The sequence below is a fragment of the Gopherus evgoodei genome, chromosome 1, assembly GCF_007399415.2.
Source record: "Gopherus evgoodei ecotype Sinaloan lineage chromosome 1, rGopEvg1_v1.p, whole genome shotgun sequence".
NCBI lineage: Eukaryota > Metazoa > Chordata > Testudines > Testudinidae > Gopherus > Gopherus evgoodei.
In genome coordinates this window covers 343,637,882-343,655,856 of record NC_044322.1, presented here as the reverse complement: position 1 = coordinate 343,655,856, position 17,975 = coordinate 343,637,882, and the positions used below count along the sequence as shown (strand labels likewise).

At 43.6% G+C, this 17,975-nt stretch overlaps 1 protein-coding gene across 1 annotated transcript in view; it reads right to left on the bottom strand.

The window, feature by feature from the left end:
- Positions 1 to 10,840: 10,840 nt before the first annotated feature.
- The window catches only part of RSBN1L (round spermatid basic protein 1 like), an 88,270-nt gene continuing 81,135 nt past the window's right edge, over positions 10,841 to 17,975 (bottom strand). Inside the window, 2 exon segments of the mRNA XM_030557317.1 lie at positions 10,841 to 11,962; positions 12,050 to 12,158. Of these exon segments, the coding sequence (XP_030413177.1) occupies positions 11,309 to 11,962; positions 12,050 to 12,158 (763 nt within the window). The 3' untranslated portion in view covers positions 10,841 to 11,308.

Here is a 17,975-nt window from a genome sequence, read left to right as displayed (position 1 = left end):
AAATGTTACCTGAGAAAAGCAATACTTTCCTTAAAATAGATGGCCTTTAGAACACACATACAGACACACACACACCCAGCTCCAGATACTGACATTTTCATCCACTTGGATTGTAATCCATCAAACAATTAAGTACTTAAATCACTTGCTTAAAAATCCCTAAAGTGTTAAATACATTAGGATACTTGCATTTAAAATGAGAGGTGGCATTATCCGATTGATTAAAACCTAATGCTGTCCTGGGCAACATAGTATGGGAAGGAGGTGAGCAGCCCTCAGTGGTGAAAGAACAGGTTAAGGACTATTTAGAAAAGCTGGACATGCACAAGTCCATGGGTCCAGATCTAAGGCATCCAAGGGTGCTGAGGGAATTGGCTGATGGGATTGCAGAGCCATTGGACATTATCTTTGAAAACCTGTGGCAAATTGGGGGAGGTCCTGGACAATTGGAAAAAGGCAAATATAGTGCCCATCTTTAAAAAAGGGAAGAAGGAGAACCCGAGGAATTACAGGCCAGTCAGCCTCACCCGTAGAAAAATCATGGAGCAGGTCTTAAAGGAAACCATTTTGAAGCACTTAGAGGAGAGGAAGGTGATCAGGAACAGTCAACATGGATTCACCAAGGACAAGTCATGCCTGGCCAACCTGATTACCTTCTGTGATGAGATAACTGGCTCTGTGGATATGGGGAAAGTGGTGGACGTGATGTATCTTGACTTTAGCAAAGCTTTTAATATCGTCTCCCACAGTATTCTTGCCAGCAAGTTTAAAAAGTATGGATTGGATGAATGGACTGTAAGGTGGATAGAAAGCTGGCCAGATTGTCAGGCTCAACGGGTAGCAATCAACGGCTTGATGTCTAGTTGGCAGCTGGTATCAAGCGGAGTGCTCCAGGGGTCAGTCCTGGGGCCGGTTTTGTTCAACATCTTTATTAATGATCTGGATGATGGGATGGATTGCACCCTCAGCAAGTTCGCAGATGACACTAAGCTGGTGGGAGAGGTAGATAAGCTGGAGGGTACGGATAGGGTCGAGAGTGAGCTAGACAATTGGAGGATTGGGCCAAAAGAACTGTAATGAGGTTCAACAAGGACAAGTGCAGAATACTGCATTTAAGACAGAAGAAGCTCATGTACCACTACAGGCTGGGACCGACTGGCTAAGCAGCAGTTCTGCAGAAAAGGACCTGGGGATTACAGTGGATAAGAAGCTGGATATGTGCCCTTGTTGCCAAGAAGGCTAACGGCATATTGGACTGCATTAGTAGGAGCATTGCCAGCAGATCGAGGGAAGTGATTATTCCCCTCTATTCGGCACTGGTGAGGTCACATCTGGAGTATTGCGTCCAGTTTTGGGGCCCCCACTACAGTAAGGATGTGGACAAATTGGAGAGAGTCCAGTGGAGGGCAACAAAAATGATCAGAGCACTGTGGAACATGACTTACAAGGAGAGGCTGAGGGAACTGGGCTTGTTTAGTCTGCAGAAGAGTGAGGGGGGATTTGATAGCAGCCTTCAACTACCTGAAGGGGAGTTCCAATGAGGATGGAGCTCAGCTGTTCCTAGTGGTGACAGATGATAGAACAAGGAGCAATAGTCTCAAGTTGCAGTGGGGGAGGTCTAGGATGGATAGTAGGAAAAACTATTTCATTAGGAGGGTAGTGAAACACTGGAATGGGTTACCTAAGGAGATGGTGGAACCTCCATCCTTAAGAGGTTCTTAAAGCTCAGCTTGACAAAGCCCTGGTCAGGATGATTTAGTTGGTGTTGGTCCTGCTTTGAGCAACAGGTCGGACTAGATTACCTCCTGAGGTCTCTTCCAACCCTAATCTATGATTCTATGACGGAATTAGGCTGATTAATTAATCGGCTAATTTTAATGACAATAAAATAACTAGCAAGGGTCTTACACCACCACCAAGAGAGTTCAGAATATTAAAACTGAACTCTTCCCATGCTCTTCCTGGCAAGAAAGGAAGTAGGACACACTACTCAATTTTAGTTATTTAAAGCTAGCTGAAAAACAAAAATATATCATTTAATCTCAAATATTCTGTGGAACATGCATGTACAGTCCTTTGTTCTCATAAATGCTTGTCTTTTTAGGCTTGATGTGCATACCTAGCAAATATTTAAATTAATCTGTTTGGACTAACGAGCTCATCAGTGGATTCCTTTAATTTTGTGACCAGAAGGTGAGAAGATAATAGTTTAACTAGCATTCAAGTACAATACACTCCAAAGCTGAGCTAGTAGCAAGGCAGAGCAAAGAGGAGCAGAGCAAAAGCTAGATTACAAGTTTTTGAAATCCAGATCCCAGATATATCTGGAGCATGTTAAACAGAAGCTACTACAACTGAGACATTTTAAAATCAGCAGATTCAGATAACTTGCATACAAGAGTTTTAAAACGGTTGGTTGAGGTGCTAGGTGTTCTATTAATGTTGATTTTCAATAGGTCTTGGAGCACTGGGGAAGTTTTATAAAACTGAAAGAAAGCTAATGTGCCAAATTTTTCAAAAGGTAAATGGAATGACTTGAGTAATTATAGGCCTGTCAGACTGACACAGATCCTGGGCAAGATAATGGAGCGGCTGATATAGGACTTGATTAATAACATATTAAAAGAGGATAACGTAATTAATGCAAATCAACAGGTGTTTATGGAAACTAGATCGTGTCAATCTAACTTGACTTTTTTTTAAAATGAGCTTGCAAGTTTGGTCAATAAAGGTAATAGTGTTGGTGTAATATATTTAGACTTCTGCAAGTGTTTGACTTGGTACTGCATGGCATTTTGATCAAAAAACTAGAATGATATTAAATTAACCTGGCACACATTAAATAAAAACTGGCTAACTGATAGTTCTCAAAATGTATCTGCAAATGGTGAATGGTCATTGAGTGGGTCTGTTTCCAGTGGGATCCTGCAGGGATTGGTTCTTGGCCCTACCATATTGAACATTTTTATCCATGACCTGGAAGAAAACAAAATCATCACTGAAAATTTGAAGATGACACAAAAATTGGGGGAGTGGAAAATAATGCAGAGGATAGGTCACTGATTCAGAGCAATTTAGATTGCTGGATAAATTGGATGCATGTGTTTTAATATGGCAAACTGTAAATGTATACATCCGGGAACAAAGAACGTAGGCCATAGAATCATAGAACTATAAGGTTAGAAGGGACTGAAAGGGTCATCTAGTCTAACCCCCTGCCAAAATGCAGGATTTGTTGAGTCTATTCTAAATCAGCAAAGAGTTATAGATTAACAAACGTATGGGAGCATGAACTTTTGTGGGTGAATACCCACTTCGTTGGATGCATCCGACGAAGTGAGTATTCACACATGAAAGCTCATGTTCCAATACGTTTGTTAGTCTATAAAGTGCCACTGAACTCTTTGCCGCTTTTACAGATCCAGACTAACACAGCTACCCCTCTGATATTCTAAATCAGTGGTTCTCAAAGCCAGTCTGCCACTTGTTCAGGGAAAGCCCCTGGTGTGCCGGGCTGGTTTACCTGCGGCGTCCGCAGGTTCGGCCGATCGCGGCTCCCGCTGGCTGCGGTTCGCAGTTCCAGGCCAACGGGAGCTGCTGGAAGCAGCGGCCAGTATGTCCCTCGGCCCACGCCACTTCCAGCAGCTCCCATTGGCCTGGAGCAGCGAACCGCGGCCAGTGGGAGCTGCGATCGGCCAAACCTGCGGATGCGGCAGGTAAAGCAGCCCAGCCCGCCAGGGGCTTTCCTGAACAAGTGGCAGACCAGCATTGAGAATCACTGCTCTAAACCATTCAAGACAGATGGCTATCCAGCCTCTTTTTGGAAACCTCCAGCAAAGGAGATTCCATGATTTTCTAGGCAGTTTGTTCCATTGTCCTACTGTTCTTACAAGGAGGTTTTTTTTAGGAAGTTTTTCTTGATATTTAATCTAAATCTGCTATAGATCTATAAATCTAAACATGCTGTAATTTGAACCCACCGCCTCTTGTGCTATTCTTTGTGGCAAGAAAGACCATTTCCCCCCATCTTTCTGATGGAAGCATTTCAAGTATCCAAAGACCACTATTGTGTCCCCTAGTCTCTTTTCCAAACTAAACATAACCAGTTCCTTCTGCCTTTGCTCATATGACTTGCAGTCTACCCCTTTGATAATTTTTGTCACTCATCTCTAGATATTTTCCAGTTTATTTACATCTTTTCTATACAGTTGTGACCAAAACTGGACACAGTACTCTAGCTGAAGCCTAACCAATGCTGAGTAGAGTGGTACTACTGCTTCCTGTGACTTACATGCTATACCTCTGTTAATGGCATTTGCTTTTTTTTTTTTTTTTTTTTTTTGGGCAGTATTGTATTGTTGACTCATGTTGAGGTTGTGATCCACTACAACTTCCAAATCCTGCTCAGAAGTGCTGATGTCAAGCCCGTTATCCCCCCAGGGCCGGCTTTAGGCCTATTCCACCAATTCCCCCAAATTGGGCCCCGCACCTAAGAGGGCCCTGCACCCAGTGAGAATCTCTTCCCTGGCTAGAGGCGCCTTTTTAATTTTTACTCACCCGGCGGTGCTCCGGGTTTTCGGCAGCACTTTGATGGTGGGTACTTCGCTGGCTCTGGGTCTTCGGCGGTGGGTCCTTCAGTGCCACCGAAGACCTGGAGTGAGTGAAGGACCTGCCGTTGAAGATTTGGAGTACAGCTTGGTGAGTACAAGCCTCACATTTTTTTTTTTAATTTTTATTTTTTTTAGTCATCCCTGCCGGGGCCCCATCGAAACTGTTCAAATTGGGCCCCACACTTCCTAAAGCTGGCCCTGTTATCTCCTATTCTCTATTTGTACATTTGGTTTTTCTTCCTTAAGTGTAGCACCTTACATTTCTTTTGTTGTTGTTTTTGTATAGCCCAATTCTCCAATTTATCAAGATCCCTCTGAATTTTAGTTCTATCCTCCAAAGTGTGCAATCCCTCCTCTCCTCCTCTGTGTGTCATATACAAATTTTGATCAATATGCTCTCTATTCCTACATCCAGGACCCAGAACAGATCCCTGTGGAATCCCACTTGAGACCTCCCTCTAATCTGACATTCCATTCTTAGTTACCCTTTATTTGTGGTTTAACCAAATATGTATCCAATTAATGGTAGTTTTGTCAAGCCCACATCTCTCCAGCTTACTTATGAGAATATCATGTAGGACTGTGTCAAAAGCCTTGCTAAAATCCAAGTATCTTATGGCCACCACATTCCCCATATCCACCAAACCAGTTACCTTGGTTTGTCATGATTTGTTCTTGGTAAATCCATCCTGGCTGCTAGTGATCATCCCTTCATCCTCTAGGTATTTGCAAATGGAATATTTTATATATTGCTCTAGCAGCTTCCCTGGTATTGAGGTAAGGCTGACTGGTAGTTCTCCTATAGTTCCCCAGCTCCTCTTTTTAAAGATGGGCACTATGTTAGCCATTCTCCAGTCTTCTGAGACCTCTCCTGTCATCTATGACTTTGCAAATATTTTTGCCAGTAGCTCCAGGATTTCTTCAGCTGATTCCTTCAGCACCCTGGGGAGAATAGCATCACACCCGGCTGACTGAATTCATTCAAATTAGGCAGAAGATCACTGACATGTTCTTTACATGATCTGCACCCCTTCCCTTTTATTGTCTATGATAACTTTGCTAGTCGTCCAGTCACATTTTTTTGAGAAGACTGAAGCAAAATAGGCATTGAGCAGCTCCAACTACTTATCTTCCATTATCTGCTCATCTTTTTCATTGAGCAGTGGGCTCACATGATCCCTGATCTTTCTATTTTGTCTGACATATGTGATAAACTCAGGACAGACAGCTGCAAAGGGGGGAGGGAGGGAAAGGGGTAGAAAACAGTCCCAGAAGGTGAAAAGGCCCTCCTCCCTATCAACTGAAGAGGGGTAACTACAGATCAATCAAGTTCAGGTAGGAAGGGGTTACCAGAGAATCAGTTAGGATCAGCTAAGAGGGAGTTACCTGAGGTCAATTAGGTTCATCTGATAAGGGCTGCCTGAGACCTTTTTAAATCCTCCCGTTGGGAGAAGGGGGAAAGAGAGAGAGGAGGAGTCCTGCTGCCAGTAGGTTAGGAGCAGCGAGCGAGCCTCACCAGGAGGGGAGGCTGCATTCCCTCCGATATGGGAGAAAAACAAGCTAAAAATACTAGTGGAGAGAAGGAACGGACTTCCCTGTACAATCAAGATGGACTGTTTTATCCAAGCCTGTCTCACAGAGGCTAAAAGCTGCTGAGGCTGGTGAGACCAAGAAGGTGCCTTGCCACACATATTTCCAGAACCCCTTCTCCTTGTTGTCACTAACATTTGCTGCGTGTTGTAACGCATTCCTTGCCTTGGCTTTCCTGATTTTGTCCCTACACACTCGTGCTATTCTGATAAATACATCCCTAATGACATGCCCTTCCTTCCATTTCTTGTAACCTTTTGGTTTTTAGATAGCGAAAAAGCTCCTTGTGCAGCCATATCAGTCTCCTGTGACTCTTCTTATCTTTCCTCTGCATAGGAATAGCTTGATGTTGAGCCCCTAATATTACATCTTTTAGGAACCGTCAGCCCCCTTTGACTCCTTTTCTTCCTAACTGGTCTCTCCATGGGACCTTGCCCACTATTTTGCTGAGTTGGTTTAAATCTGCCTTTTTAAAGTCCAGTGTCTTTGCTTTGTTGTTCTTATGTCCTCCTTTCCATAGGATCGTGAATTCTATCAGATCATGACTTCCTCTCAAGTTCCTGACCAACTTTATGTTCACAACTAATTCAGCCTTACTGGTCAAAATTCAATCCAAAATGGATGACCTCTTAGTTGTTTCCTCAACTTTTTGAATCAGAAACTTGTACCTTCCACATACTAAGAACTTGCAGGACATATGTTTTGCTGTAATAGTTTTCCAACAATTATCAGGGTAATTAAAATCCCCCCTTAATACTAGTTCATGTGTGTGAGCTAATCGTGTTACCTGCTTGAAGTATGCCTCATCCACTTCCTTGTCTTGATTTGGTAATATTGCTACTATTCTTTTCCCTTTTCCCAGTTGGTCTGCTGCTCATTGCCTCTTGGACTTTGGAGCAAGTATATACATTCTTGACATACAGCACAATGCCGCCTCCTTTTTTTCCCATACTTATCCATCTGGAACAAGCTATATCCCTCAATGCTGGCACTCCAATCCTGGGAGTAGTCCTGCCAAGTCTCAATAATGCCAATTAAATAATTTTCTTCATATACCATGACTTCCAGTGCATCCTGCTTGTTCCCCATGCTCCTTGCATTGGAATACAGGCATCAAAGATATTTTTCAGACTGTCCTATTGTTTTTCTTCTTGACTTGTCAATGCAGTTGTGGCTTCTAGTTGCTTGGCCTAAAATACCATGTGTAACTTTCTTCATCCTGCCCCAAATTCATATTCCCTTCCAGCAGGTGTATAGTAGGGGACTATAATGGGATGTGTTGATGAAGTTAAAAGAATTGTGTGGGGAGGTTTCCTGGTAAATGCAAAAAACAGAGAGGTAAGTTTGGATTGTATTTCAGTCACGAATTCCTAGGTCTTCAATTATCACGAGCCAGATGACAGTCCAGCACAATGTCTTATGAAGTACAAATTGTTAGTATCACAACGCCGCTTGAATCTCTCTTCTGGTAGGGCGGATCTCCTAAGGCTGCATGTTTGGTAGCACCATCTGAACCAGCTTTAATGGAAATAGCAATAGGTCCTACAGAAATCACTAGTGACTGCACATGAGAGATTCATATGGTGGCTGTTGCTTTTTTTATTATTTTTATTAAAGGTCGTGTTTAATGACCTAATACAGAATTATGACTATCTAAGGACAAAGTTTATGATGACACTAGCATTTGAATTATTAATACTTTGACAGTCCTATTTCAGAAAGATTTAAACCACTTAGCACACTGGTCTATGAAATGGTTAATGGATTTTAGTGTATGCAAGTGTCAAGTAATGTATTTTGGATAAATAATAAAAGCAAACTAAGTTTGAGTAAAGAAATGAAAATTTAATGACAAAAGGATTAGCAGAATCAGGGGGGTTGGAAGGAACACATTCTTCTATTGCAGGGGTTCTCAAACTGGGGGTCAGGATCCCTCAGGAGGTCACGAGGTTATTACATGGGGGGTCACGAGCTGTCAGCCTCCACCTCAAACCCCACTTTGCCTCCAGCATTTATAATGGTATTAAATATACAAAAAAGTGTTTTTAATTTACGGCGGGGGACGGGTCGCACTCAGAGGCTTGCTATGTGAAAGGGGTCACGAGAACAAAAGTTTTAGAACCACTGTTCTTTTGCAACAAATGTGGCCAATGTGCTCCTAAGATATTTCAAAGAAGCCTGTAAGTCAGACATGGACAACAGTCGAAAGCCTTCGTGAGGCTACCTGGTGTATTACATCCAGTTTTGGGTATCTGTAGGGATGAACAAATTTTGTAAAGTCCAGAGGAAAAGACATTTAAAATTGGTCAAAAGGTATGGAGGAGTTTTAGAAATCATGACGGGATTGGGATCTTAAGTTTTATGCATTTGGTAGAATGTGAAGCTGAGAAATTTACTGCGTTATATAAGTAGCAGAAAGGGGAGTGCAGAGTTTGGATCTGTTGGGACTAAGCAACACATGCCCACACAATTAAAAAAAAATTAAATTACAGAGTTTACCGTTACCTCATCAGATAGTAATTAGCATTTGGAATTCTCTTCTCTCATAGGTATTGACACAATACACCTTACAACTATTCAGCAACTCGGTATTGGAAGGAAAAAGAAGTGGACAGTTAACCTGGACACAGATATTACCCTGTAAACAATGATTCTTATTCCTATCCAAACGGGTTGGTAAGGAATTCTCTTCAGGACAGATTGGCTGGAACCTTTTTCCTACTTTACCCTAGAGCATGGAGTATCTATCAATTTACAAAACACTTCAAGTCCAAACTTGTGCATCAATGAATTATTTTATATCAGTGACAAAGATTCCCAGATCTTAATACTCCCGTTAGCAATTGTCTTAAACCAGTGGTTCTCAAACTGTGGGTCAGGATCTCAAAGTGGGTTGGCTTAGACTTGCTGGGGTCTGTGCCTGAAGCCTGAGCCCCACCGCCCAGGGCCAAAACTGAAGCTCGAGGATTTCAGCCCTGGGCGGTAGGGCTCAGGTTACAGGCCCCCTGCCTACAGCTGAAGCCCTTGTGTTTCAGCTTTGGCCCTCTACCAGGAGTGGTATGGCTTGGGCTTTGGCCCCCCCACCTAAGTTCCCTGTAAGCTGTGTAGCCGTGCAGCAACCTATTAAGCGCCACGCAGGTGCTTAAAGAACCTGCCTGGGCACTTGCTGAGGCTGGGGGAAGGTGCCCTTTCCCCGGCCCCAACCTAGCCCGGCTCCCAACCGGACATGGCAGAGGACCCCTGGCCCCAACTATGTTGCAGCCTGGACCTGCAATGGCTGGGGCGGCCTCCTGGCCCACCTATGCTGTGGCCCAGACCTGCTGGTGTGGCGAGCTGCTTTGTGGCCCAGTGCCCCTCCCTGAACTCAGCCCCGGCGGGACCTGCAGGGGCTGGGGGAGGGGTTCCTATCCTGTGGCCCCAGCCCGAGAGCTGCCTCAGTGAGAAGCGCCCTATGGCCTCAGCCCAGGTACTGCTGTGGGGGGGGGGGAGTCCTCTCTCCCCACTGTAGCCTTGGAGCACCCTCCTGCACCCCAAATCCCTCATCCCCATTCCAGAGCCCCCACTCCCTGCACCCAACCCTCTGCTCCAGTCCTGAGCCCCTCACCCCCAGCCTCACCCCAGAGTCTGCACTCTCAGTCACAGCCCTCACCCCCTGCATCCAACCCTCTACTCCAGCCCTTAGCCCAGCCCCACCCCAGAGCCCACACCCCCAGCCGGAGCCCTCACACCCCTGCACCCCAACCCTCATCCCCAGCCCCACCTCAGACCCTGCACCCCCAGCCAGAGTCCTCACACCCCAACCCGCTGCTCCAGCCCTGAGCCCCTTCCGACATTCCGAACCTCTCGGCCCCACCCCATGAATTTTGTTATGTGCACCGATACGAAGGTGACATGTCACACATCACCTCCATATTGGTGCACATAACAAAAAATTTATTCTGCACGAGTGGGAAAAATTAGAGGAAACACTGCCCCCAACCCAGGGCAGTGGTGCTCAGGAGAGCTCAGGCTTCGGCCCCCCCTCTTGCGGTTGTGTAGTAATTGTTGTTGTCAGAAGGGGGTCCTGGTGTAATGAAGTTTGAGAGAAGTTTTTAAATGATACAAAAATAAAACTTAAATCATTGTAAAATATTTCTGCTCTGATTTTGTCGGAAACTAGATTTAGGAAAAGTTCCAGTCTACATGTTAAGATAAAGGGCTAAGTTTTGAGGTGAGGTGCACAGGGAGAGAAAATGAGTGCAAAAGGAAGCCTTAAAACTCCCTATTCCCAGCACACCTGCAGAGATATACAATGTTGCAGACTACTCCTGGAACACACAGGACACCTAGTTGTAGTCCAGACACTAAAGGAAAAGGACAGTGTATAAGGGCTGTGCCTCTCCTGTTCATCTGCCAGCAGGCATTAAGGAGTGCATGGTACATGTTTTAACAAGCAGCTACAAGTTGTCCTGTAGATGGCATTCAGACTGATCTTTCTTTACAAACACAGAACGCTCCATGCTATCTGTTTGTCTGCTGCAGCTCCTCACTCCAGAAACAAGCAAGGGCACAACTGGGTCTTTCAGCAAGTACAGAACAAGTAGACACAACAGTTTAGAGAGGCAGTTTAACTGAGTTGTTCTTTTTTGCAGACCCAAAAATAAAACCAATTTGTTATTCTGAACCTTTATTAAGTGGCTCACATTTCAGTATAAATCACACTAAAAAGATTTTTTAAAAAAGCTATTTACACTACAGTGCTGACACATTTAAAATGAAAAAAATTGGTATAAATAAGCTCTATGGAAAAGCCTGGAATTGTCAAAAAGAATTCTGGCTCATCTTACAAAAAATATATATGTTAAATGTCAGCTCTACTCTAAACCCTACAACTCAAATTATTTAAAGACTTCTTTATGTTAAACCTGCAGTGTTTACAGTGCATCTGGCCCTAAGTGCTTTGATACTTCACAGTTATGGACAGGCACTGAGGAATGTTACAAAGCTACATAAACTATTTTCTGTAACAGATGTGAGAGCAAGTCACAAGCTTGCCTCACAGAATTTATGAATCTTTACATTATTACGTCATTCAATTTAAAAAGGAATTTAAAACGATATGTACAAATTTAGCACAAAAAGTCATCTTCTCTTTGTCCATGCAGATTTGGATGTGTTGAACTCTGTTGTCTTGTATCATCTAGATTTATGTGACTTCCAGAGCACAACGTATCCTGTAAGTCGTTGTTGCCAAGTTCGAATTTAGAGTCCACTTCACACTTAAATCCTGTCAATTCAATATTATCAAATTTTCCTTTAATATTCTGACATTCCATATCATTAGGTGCCGATGTCTTCTCAGGAAGATTAACATTCATGGATTCTTCTTTAATTCGGTGAGATGCAATCAGTTCATGTTTTATCTGTGTGAATTCCTGCTGTACATATTTCGTTTGCAGAGTATCTGAAAATTTGGTGTCTTCGGAGGTATTTTTGCTTATTGTACAGATGTTGTCAGTCTGAAGTCCAATAACCGAAGACATGGGGTCTGCAGATGTGCCTGCTTCACAGGTGCTTGCATTTTGAGAAACTTCTCTCTCTGAGTGATATAGCTTGAGCCGAATGTGCCAAGCCAAACTGCAAACAGCTGAAACCGTCTTGAACTGGTGCACAACATTCCTTGGAATAAAATAAATGTCATTATCATATAATTGAATCCTAGCATATCGAATGCCTTCCCTTCGCAGTTGGTTAAGTTTTGCATCATCAACCCACTGGACACACTGGAGGAGGAAAAATGAGAATAAAGATGAAAAATCTATTCTAAAACATGAGAAATATTCATGATTAATAATTCACAATAAGCTTACCTGTGAGAGTGGAGGCTCATGCAAATCTAATTGCATTCGCTGAACTACCTCTAAGAAATCTTCAGCATGAAAACAAATTACATCTTTGGTTATACGAGGTTGCTCAGGCCTACAAAATAATAAGAAGCAGAGTCAGGGCCACAGTTTAAATTGCTACAGACTTTGTTAGTCTCAGTAGCAAGAACAAAGCAAACAGAATCTAAAAATGAATTTTACAACACAAGTTTGAAAAGAAATTTGAAAAAGCCTGTAGCTCTTCAGCTACAACACACTAACCACACTCAGGAATATAATTCAGTTAACCAGTTTCCACTAGTGCCACCAACAGTGACTGTCTTTCATCATGAAGGCAGAGGTTGGATGTTCCAGTATGTTCTACTAACTGACTGTTAAGCTAGAGAATGGTACAGACAGAGCACTTGTTGCTCTGATAAACGACTTCTTCTGTACAATGACAAAGTATTTGGTGATATTACTTGTGTCCCACCTTTAAAGTTGCCCTAGGGATGGAGAGAAATATTCTGACATGCTTCTGGCCAAACATAGACACTTATTTATGGGAAACTATTCATCTCAAAAGCTGTCCCCTATGGAATCCTACAAGGTTCAATCATCTTCCCTATATTATTTAGTCTCTGGGAGAACTGGAGAGATAACATGGGCTGAGATACTAAAAGTTGATGGTGAACATCCAGCTCCACATTTCCTTAATGCCAAATGTGACCAGCATCATCTCCCAGCTTTCTCAAAGTCTAGGTGAAATCATCACCTGGATGAAAGTACCAGGACAAAACTGAATCTATGGGCTTGTCTACATCACAAAGTTGCAGCGCTGGTGAGGGGGTTACAGCGCTGCAACTTAGGAGGTGTACACATCTGCAGGGCATCACCAGCGCTGCAACTCCCTGTTTGCAGCGCTGGCCGTACTCCCATTTTGTCTCGGGTGTAGAGGATCCAGCGCTGGTAATCAAGTGTAGACACTTACCAGCGTTTTTCTTGACCTCCGTGGAATAAGCAGGTATCCCAGCATACCTGAGGAAACCTCTCTGGTAATCAAGCAGGTCTCCTTCCCCGCGGTTTGCTCCGGTGTTCTCCGAATCCCCCCCCCAAGCGGGTCTCCTTCCCCGCGGTTTGCAGGGGGTTTCGGGGAACGCGAGAGCAAACCGCGGGGAAGCAGGTCTCCTTCCCCGGTTTGCTCCAGTGTTCCCCGAACCCCCATGCAAGCAGGTCTCCTTCCCCGCGGTTTGCTCTCGCGTTCCCCAAACCCCCCTGCAAACCGCGGGGAAGGAGACCTGCTTGCACGGAGGTTCGGGGAACGCGAGAGCAAACCGCGGGGAAGGAGACCTGCTTGCACGGGGGTTCGGGGAACAGTGGAGCAAACCGGGGAAGGAGACCTGCTTCCCTGTGGTTTGCTCTCGCGTTCCCCGAACCCCCCTTGAAGCCGCCCAACAGCGCTGCAGTGTGGCCACATCTAACACCACTTGCAGCGCTGGTTGCTGTAAGTGTGGCCACTCTGCAGCGCTGGCCCTATACAGCTGTACTAATACAGCTGTAACAACCAGCGCTGCAAAATTGTAGATGTAGACATACCCTAAGTAAGACTGAGGTAATGCTAGAAAGAGGGAAGAACTTATCTCCTTTACAACATGCTCCCCTAGTGCGGGGGAGATAACCTCAGATTAAGTCAGTCTGCAGCTGTAGGGTCCTTTAGTCACACAGTAGCAGAGTCCAAAGAGCCAACCCTGCAAAAATCCACTCATTTCTATAAGCATCTGGCCAGAAGATTGTACATCAGGCACAGATCTGACCACAGTGATCCATACATTTGTGACCTCTAGGATTTGATTACTGTAACTCATAAATGGAATGAAGGCACATAATACAGCAGACTGTCTGATTAGCTCAAGTTGCTGTGAGTGCCTTGCTCTGGTGCTCTGCCCTTTCCTTCTGCTCCCTATTGAATTCAGAGTCCAGTTCCTCATTTCTGTTCCAATATTCAAAAGCCTCCATGAAAGTTCACCTCTCATCCCACAACCATGACTTTCCACAACAGCTGCATCATTCAATTAAACGATGAAACTGTCAACCATAGGGAAGAGACTCAAGAACACAGGAGAGAATTTTCACAGAAGCTGGACTCCAAATAATGGAACCCACTCTCACAAAAAACAAGACTTACCATGTTCCTTATTACTTTCACATCTGAATCCAAAACTCAGCTCTCCTTCAACAGCATACATGCGCACGCGCGCGCACACACACACACACACACACACACACACGCTACTCATGCTATTTCTCCTATAGGGTAGAAAGGATGAGAGGAATTGGATGATATTCAAACATTACACTGATGAGGATGAGGTAATTTAATAGAGGTTTTTAGGTATATATTGAAGACAAAAGTAATTGTTAAAAAGTGTCTGTCTGTTCTATTTTGTAATAATATGAAGTGACTGGTTGTGGAAATATGTATATCAGGGATTGGCAACCTTTGGCACGTGGCCTGTCAGGGAAATCAGCTGGCAGTCTGGGCCGGCTTGTTTACCTGCAGCGTGCGCAGGTTCAGCCGATCATGGCTCCCACTGGCCACGGTGCGCTGTTCCAGGCCAATGGGGGCTGTAGGAAGCGGCGGCCAGCATATCCCTTGGCCCACACCTCTTCCCGCAGCCCCCAGTGGCCTGGAATGGCAAACTGCAGTCAGTGGAGCTGCAATCAGCCAAACCTGCGCACGCTGCAGGTAAACAAACCATCCCAGCCCGCCAGCGGATCTCCCTGACAGGCCACGTGCCAAAGGTTGCCAATCCCTGATGTATAGGAACAATGTCTACCTGAAAATAATTTCTGGTGTAAAATGTTGTGCATACTGGAGTTACAATTAACAGGATTACTGTAACTAAGTTATTGAAAACATCTTCCCTGTGCGATGGGAAATGCTGCATTAAATATTGTCAAATACACAAAGTGCAACTCCCTTGCAGGGTTGCAAGGCACTTTCTATGGAAGGGGGCAGACGAAGATATGGAACAGTGTCAGTTCAAGTTTCCCCTCTAATGCCCTGCTAACGTGGCATAGCTGAAGAGGGGCATAATTGGTTTCTGAAGTCTAAGAAACATCAATCTAACAGTTATTTTAATTGTTTCTCTCTTGCTGTAAAGACTATTGAAGAATAGGGGAGACAAAAACACCTTATATAAAGAAGTTTTTGGTTTTAATTCAGGATGTATTTAATAGGTGCTGAAACATGGACTTTTAAAAAAAGTACATTATTTTAAAAAAAAGCTGATTGTGTCCCTTTAATTGATCTTTGTTTCTAATTACTTGGTGACTAACACAGGAAGCTACTCTAAGTTCTAAAGAGTTGGCAGACTAACATTTACAGTTAATTTAAAACTGAGATAACAAATGTTTAGGCCATGTGCTGTTTTTCTTCAATAACTTGCAATCTCAGCATGAAACTAAAGAATCTGAACATTTATATCAAGTTGGTTTTGTTTGTTTTAACAGAATAGTGAATTAGTCAGGTATGCAACATCCATCATTCCATTAAAACACCACATTACAAATTCTGTGCTAAACTAGGATGTTCCCTTATGAAATTTAGACACTGGCAGTACTTCAATGAGAATTTCCAAAGCTTACAACACAAATTGGAGGACAGGAGAGGTCTCAGATGACTGGAGAAGGGCTAATGTAGTGCCAATCTTTTAAAAGGGGAAAAAGGAGGAGCCAGGGAACTAAAGACCTGTCAGTTTGACCATGATACCTGGGAAGCTACTTGGACAAAATATTCCATTTGCAAATACCTGGAGGATTACGAGGTGATCTCTAGCAGCCAGGATGGATTTACCAAGAACAAATCATGCCAAACCAAACTGATTTCCACCTTTGACAAGGTTACTGGTTTGGTGCACAGGGGGAATGCGGTGGCCATAAGATACCTGGATTTTCGCAAGGCTTCTGACACAGGCCAACATGACATTCTCATAAGAAAGCTGAAGAAACGTGGGCTCGGTAGAATTACCACTAAGGGGATACATAACTGGTTAAACAACCACAAAGAGTGGCTATCAATGGAATAATGTCAGATTAGAAAGAGATCTCAAGTGGAGTTCCACAGGGATCTGTTCTGGGTCTGGTGTTATTTAACATCTTTATTAATGATCTGGATGTAGGAAGAGAGAGTATACTGATCAAATTTGTACATGGTGGGCGAGGGTGTTGGGGGGGATGCAAATACTTGGAGGACAGAACTAAAATTCAACAGGATCTTGATATATTGGGGAATTGGGCTATAGGCACCAGAATGAACTTCAACAAAAGCAAATGTAAGATGCTACACTTAGGGAAGAAAAAAACAAATGCACAAATACAGAATAGGAGATAACAGGCTTGGTATCAGCACTGCTGAGCAGGATCTGAAAGTTATGGTGGATCATAAACTCAACACGAATCAACAATTCGATGTAATTGCAAAAAAGCAAATGCAATTTTGGGTTGCATTAACAGAAGTACAGCATGCAAGTCACAGGAGATGATAGTACCAGTCAGCACTAGCTAGGCTTCAGCTGGAGTACTGTGTCCAATTTTGGTCATCAATGTATAGGAAAGGATGTAGAGAAACTGGAAAGTATTCAGAAGCAAGTGACAAAAATGATCAAAGGGATGGAATGCAAGCACGCTGCCCAGAGGATGCAGGGGGCCTGGGACAAAGCAATTTCATAAAAAAAAGTTGCAATACTATATTCTCATGGGGGCCCCTGTGCAGCCGTCAGCAAATTGCCCCACTTGACACTCCTCCCCTCCCGCAGGGCGGCCCTGGGAAAAATCAACATTTAAAAACCTTCCGCATCTCAGCACACACACAGTTTTGAGAAAACTTCTTTTCAAGTCATCTTTACAAGGTATCACTGGTTCTCAGCATCAGCTAGTGCTAAAAAGCACTAAAGCTCATTAAAAGCACTGGACAAATATTTTCCATCAAAACTTTTTTTGGATCGAAAACTAGGGGTTTTTAAAAAGCAGAAAAGATCACGGACAATGCTGCTTTCCTTCAAGATTTGTTGTGTTTTTTTTAATTGAAAAGCTGAAACTAGTCTGCCAAAACCTGAACATGGTTTGGGGTTTCAGAAGTGTGTGGCCAAATATTTGCTGCTTGCTGTGTTTGACTGTTTAAAGAAACAATAAAAAAATTCTGCTTAAAAAAAATCCAAAACTTTTGAATAGCCTCAGCTTGTGACCAGATGCCTGAGCCCATCCAGTCAGAGATTTTTCCAAGTTTCTGATACTGTGCTGGCTTCCTTGACTCATATCTGTCTCCATAATTTTGGGTTCATTTAGATTAGAACATAACATAAGAATGGCCATACTGGGTGAGACCAAAGGTCCATCCAGCCCAGTATACTGTCTACCAACAATGGCCAATGCCAGGTGCCCCAGAGGAAGTGAACCCAACAGGTAATGATCAAGAGATCTCTCTCCTGCCATCCATCTCAATCCTCTGACAAACAGAGGCTACAGACACCATTCCTTACCTATCCTGGCTAATAGCCGTTAATGGACTTAACCTCCATGAATTTATCTGTTTCCTAGAGACTGGCTCCATGGGGTCCCTCACAACTGGAGACGGTTACTGTGGGTTTGTCTTTAATATAACTTATGTACATAACTCCACGAACTGAGCATGTGAGCTTGTTCCAGAATCTGGAATGAGCCTATGTTGTGAAAACATAAATGCTCAAAATAGCACATGCATGTGAATGGACACATTATGCTAAAATTAAATTAACCCAGAGGGTCTCAAACTGGGGGTAGGGACACAAGGTTATTACTAGGGGTCGCGAGCTGTCAGCCTCCACCTCACACCCTGCTTTGCCTCCAGCATTTATAATAGTGTTAAATATATAAAAAGTGTTTTTAATTTATA